Source organism: Rhododendron vialii, chromosome 4a (genome assembly GCF_030253575.1).
Source record: "Rhododendron vialii isolate Sample 1 chromosome 4a, ASM3025357v1".
NCBI classification, from domain to species: Eukaryota; Viridiplantae; Streptophyta; class Magnoliopsida; order Ericales; family Ericaceae; genus Rhododendron; species Rhododendron vialii.
This window is the reverse complement of record NC_080560.1, coordinates 3,886,552-3,891,853: the sequence shown is the minus strand read 5'-3', so window position 1 is coordinate 3,891,853 and position 5,302 is coordinate 3,886,552. Positions and strand designations below refer to the sequence as shown.

At 38.0% G+C, this 5,302-nt stretch overlaps 1 protein-coding gene across 1 annotated transcript; it reads right to left on the bottom strand.

Annotated features, from left to right (window-relative positions):
• Positions 1 to 4,330: 4,330 nt before the first annotated feature.
• LOC131322686 (CLAVATA3/ESR (CLE)-related protein 4-like) lies at positions 4,331 to 4,627 on the bottom strand. Its single transcript, XM_058354102.1, has one exon. The coding sequence runs from the start codon at positions 4,625 to 4,627 to the stop codon at positions 4,331 to 4,333; it is 297 nt and encodes a 98-aa protein (XP_058210085.1).
• Between the last annotated feature and the right edge of the window lie 675 nt (positions 4,628 to 5,302).

Below are 5,302 nucleotides of genomic sequence, written 5' to 3'. Positions count from 1 at the left end.
TATTTTTTTATCGGAACGTATACTTGTTATTTCATAAGATTTTTACTTTCCAATTCATTATATTTGTACATTGGAATGATTCTTTAAGCTACATCAACTATCACATGCTTATTTTTTTATTTATGAAAGAAATTGAGAAATGAGAATGTAAAATAACCGATTTTTTATCAAATCGAACCAAAATTATTAAAATTATAAGTAGCTATACAAGAATAATTATCTATAATATTCAAAAACAGGTATATACAAAATAAAAAATTTGAAAGTCGGACGCTCGGGGAGCTGAGGCTAGGGGGGCAACATAGCTCCGCCACTGTGCACTACTTCCCATTCCAGCAAAGTGAAGCAAGTAACTCATGGCATGACAAAGGACTATACGTATAGATATGGATTAGAGGGAGCAAGTGGTAGGATTGGTGAGAGACAGCATTGTATTTTAAAGGATCTGAATTATGTGCAGTTCATATCTTAGAGTGCACCGTTATAGATCACAATAATGGACTCACCACTGGTTCTATCTCGATTATCGAAGTCGTAAACCTGTAGGCTAGGGTTATCGCCCATACAAAAAAATAAGATTGATCGAACAAGTGTAGCCGCGCAAATGTCTGCACATGTTGGATTACGGCCGGGCAGTTTGTGGTGGCAGTTTTGGTGGGTCATGGGTGGAGGTGTGGCTGCAGGTTTCGGTGGTGGTGTTGGGGTGGTTGAACTGGGTTAGGTCGTTGGTTTGATGGGTGGTGCAGTGTGGACGGTGGTGGTGGTGGTGTGGGCAGCGGCAACATGTCATGTTGTCTGATGGATTGATTTGTATTGGGCTTGGGTTTGTTTTGGCTCTTGATTTGGGCGAGGCCCATGTGGCTCTTTGGTCTTTATTTTTTAGGACTTGGCTCTCTGTGTATTGGTGGGTTTTGTACCATTTGTCAGATGTTCTTAATAAAACTTATGTTGCCTATCAAAAAAGAAAAAAAATTTGATGTCTACATTGAAACAACTTCATGGTACAGTACTCAAGATTTGAACCACCGATAATTTGCATATCCTATTTTGGCTTCGTTCTTATGAACTTAACTTAAATTTGAGAATTTTGTTTTTGTTTGAATTTTTTTCGTATTTGTAAGTTTTGCGCCAAACTTTTATCGGTTATTGATTCGTCTCGAAAAAAGGAATCAGAAAAGTAATTTTTTTTTTTACTTTTACCCAAGTATTTTGAGAAATAACCACTGTTCTTATAAACTTAACTTAAATCTGAGAATATTATCATTATTTAAATTTTTTCGCATTTGTTTGTTTTGCGTCAAACTTTTGTGGGTTATTAATTCGTCTCGACAAGAAGAATCGGAAAAGTAAAAAAAATTTACTCTTATCCAAATATTTTAATAAATAACCACTTTTTAGCAAACAAATGAGAAAAAAAATTCAATCAAGGACAAAATTTTCAAATTTAAGTTCAAGTTAACTTCATAAGAACGCAGCCTTCATAGTACTCCTACTTGTTAATGCAATTTAAAATTAAACATGTTGGAAAATCGTCTAAGCAGATAGACCAAGGCATGAGATGAGAGGACATCCCCTCTCTCTCTCTCTCTCTCTCTCTCTCTCTCACGTAGGATTGGATTATCTGCATGCTTTTCTTGAGTCATCTCCATTACCTTAATATATCCATAAGTTGATCTAAACTCATCCGCGTGACGTGCTTTATAGTACAAGTGCAATATAGTTGGTGGTTTAAAAGTTATCTTTCCCTAGCTAGCTAGCAAACGTACTGTCAACCGAGCCTCCACTTCTATTCTAGTCATCACCTAGTCATCATTTTTTGTTCCTTTTCGTGGAAATTAAATAAAAAGAGAAGAAGATTGCCCACAAAATATTAGATGGCATCATGTCATATCTATATATATGCTTTTTCCTTTTTTCCTTTTTTGTCAAATGTTGAGAGAAATTACATTAGTTTATATCTAAGGGGAAGGAGTTAAAGGAAAAGGAATGTGGGGATGATTCGAACCACCACAAACCGAAACACTAATTTGTGCTTGGCGTAAATATGCTCATTCAAACTTAAGACCCGAGATTGAGGACAGTAAAAAAATACGTTATCTGGGGTTCTAGGTCAGATGTCATATAATGTATACGCTTATTCAATCATGTTAGTTTAAGGATATATAATATATACGTATTGATCTATTTGTCTGTCTCAGTATAACTTTTTCAACGTACAAATTGCCAATCGGATTTTGCCGACAGATTTAGGACTTTGAAGAATTAGTTGTCCTTTTGCATGCCTCCAAATATGTAGTACATGGGATATACATGCATGATGTAATCAGTTAATTAGTGGGTTTCAGATATGGATTCATACAGGAAAATGACGGCCAATAACGTGTTTTGATAATTAATACCCGTTAAGGACATTTTCAGCATTAACAAATGTTCTTAGCTTGTCTTTGACAGGTATTAATTATCAAAACATGTCCTGAACTGTCATTTTCCCATTCATATTTGCTAATATGCGTTCTCTATCTAGCCCATGGGATGGGAAGATGGAGAAGTTATTTAATGCTTCTAGCCTAACATGTCCTACACTTTTTTTTTTTTAAACTCAGGTATCTAAATTAGCTTATGAGCACTCAAGCTCTAACAAACCATGGAGGACCAATCCTGTCGTCCCCCTAGCGTGAGTCCCATTAAAGCTAGTCCTATATAAACTGGTTCAAATAAGTTAATACCACCTGTGAAGTTTTTGAACTTGAGATCTTATCATAGAAATAATCATTTTCTTATGTCCCCGGCCTTAACCCAAAAATTTCTCAATTAATCACATATCGCAATCAAGGAACGGCTTTATAATTTTGAGTTAGCGGTGACAAAATTAATATACCGAGTTGCAATAACACAAAATCGTACGCGGAATACACTTGGTGCATGATAAACGTTATCTATTTCTTATAACTCGTCCATATGCATTAGGTTGTATATATATACAAGCTACGGTATAGTTGCTCAACAAATTTAATTGGAATTTCATTGTCATTGGCTTGTTAAGTGCGTGCGCGCGGCCCAGTGCCAACAATATTAAAGAGAAACTTATGTATAAAAATAAAAATAAAAATGAACTTTAGTACTTGAATGTAAATTTTAGACTCATGAGAGTTCACTTGAATCCCTTAATTATATACCAGTTTGCTCCTTTAGGAAGTCAGCATTTTGGATTTGGCTGCTCAGAAAAAATTTACCTAGTTGCACCTATCATATATGCTTATGGGGCACCGAGTGACTCCTTTTTCGTCCTGCATATAGTGTGAGACCCGAGATAAGTTTGTAGGCCCCACCTCAATGCGTGATGAAAAAGGAGCTTGTGGCACCACGTGACAGTGCCTTAGAAGCACCGAATAATATCAATAGTAATAAACTCTTCTTCTTCAAGTGTCCATGGTGTGCCCCAATTTTTTTGCTTCACCACATATTGATGTGAGATCTATACACTTCGCTTTAGGTATGATATCAATGTATCGTGTAGATGTATGAGGCCTAAAGTACTATGTGGTGGTATCTGGGAGCACTGATTAAGTTGTCTATGGTAATAGAAATTAATTCCTGGTGATGTGGTCCTTGTGGATGTAAGCACTAGCGTATTTAAGATAAACTTTATGGATCAGTCCCACTTAAGTGACAAATTTTTCAGTGCCGGGTGGGTGCCACGTCACCCGGCTGACGTGGTACCCGAGCGGCCCAAATTGAAATACTCTCTCATTTTTCTCTCTCCGAATCCGAGCCGTCCAAAACCGAAATAGACGGCCCAGATGCACTGAGCGGGCACCATGTGGTACCCGCTCGGCACTGAAAATTTCTCCACTTAAGGATCTCTCCACCATCTATAAACTGATAATAAACGGGGGATCAAGAACAAAACAAACATATCCTATCTTATTCTCCATTTACGTGCCTTCACGGAGCACCACTAACTAAATTACCAAAATTATGTGGTTTTTTTTTATAACCGTATGCCCGGGTCAGCTTCCGCGCACCTCGAATAATTTTGAGGCCCTAAAGTGAATTTCCGGAAAAACCCTCTGGTGGCCCGAAGATTTCGAATGCTTGACCTCCGTGAGATTCGAACATATATGCAAGCTCATGAAAGACAAGCATTTATTTGATTTCTCATACTATCACGTGACTAAGCTTTTTGGGGGTAACTAACAATATGTGATAGAGATAATCACATACAATATTTATTTATCCTGTAAAGAACCAGTTTGTGTATAATTCAAAGACGACAGTTTACAACTTTTATCGCACCCAAAATCCTTTTAAGAACCAGTATGTCATTTGTCTAGTGATGCTTCGGGTCGGGTCCTCCGGGGCTGAGCCGGGTCAACCCGTACTGATTCTCGCTAACATCTTCTGGCCAGCTTCTCGACTTGAACATTTCTTCCGCGCTTTCGATCAATCCCCGTTTAATTCTCTTTCTTCCCAACGGGACTGGTCCAGGTTCGGACCCTCCGCGGTGAAGCTCAAACGGATTAACCTCGTTCGGTGATCTCGAAAACGGGTCAGGAGATCGAGTTTCGGAGCAAAAAATTGGAAGGAAGAGCAGGACAAGGCAGAGCCAAGTTCTCAAGCTAGCCATTTCTCTAATTCCTCAAAATGCTACTATGACTTGAAGTGTGGAGGGGTTGGGTTTATATAGGGCTCCATTGTCAAAAAAACCCTAATTATTATTATTATTCTTATTTAAAATGCAATATGGGAGAGGGGGTGGTCAAATCAAAAACCTTCAACTCGAAGGATTCCCACTTGGCTTTTTCCATGAACCAAAAAAAAGAAAAGGATTCCCACTCTGGTGATCAATCTAGTGGGAGAAGTTTTTCAGTGCCGAGTGGCCACAGCCACAGCCACGTGGTGCCGAGCACCATCTTGGCCGTCCAAATGTATTTGGATAATTTTTTAGTGTGAAATTACCAAAACACCTCCTCAAACCCAAACACGTTTGGACGACCGAGACCCGGCAGTGAAAAATTTCTCATCTAGTGGGATTCATTTGTTAGTGCCTGTGATTCAGAGTCACCTTTTTACACATGTATAATTCAAAATTCATTTTTCCTCTTCATTTTTTCTTGTTTCACAAAAATGGTTAAAACCTATATGGCACGATTTTCTTATTTTTCTTGTTGCACAAAAGTGGTTGAACATGTGGTGTCGTTCTTAATTGGAATACATGTACCTAGAAATTTTATCTAAATTCGGAGTTGATATGATGTCGATCGCGCCCGAATAAATCCATTCATTTTCCGTACTTTGTATT

What these genes read in the sequence shown, in the direction of transcription:
- LOC131322686 (XM_058354102.1), bottom strand. Translation starts at nt 4,627, where the DNA reads ATGGCTAGCTTGAGAACTTGGCTCTGCCTTGTCCTGCTCTTCCTTCCA.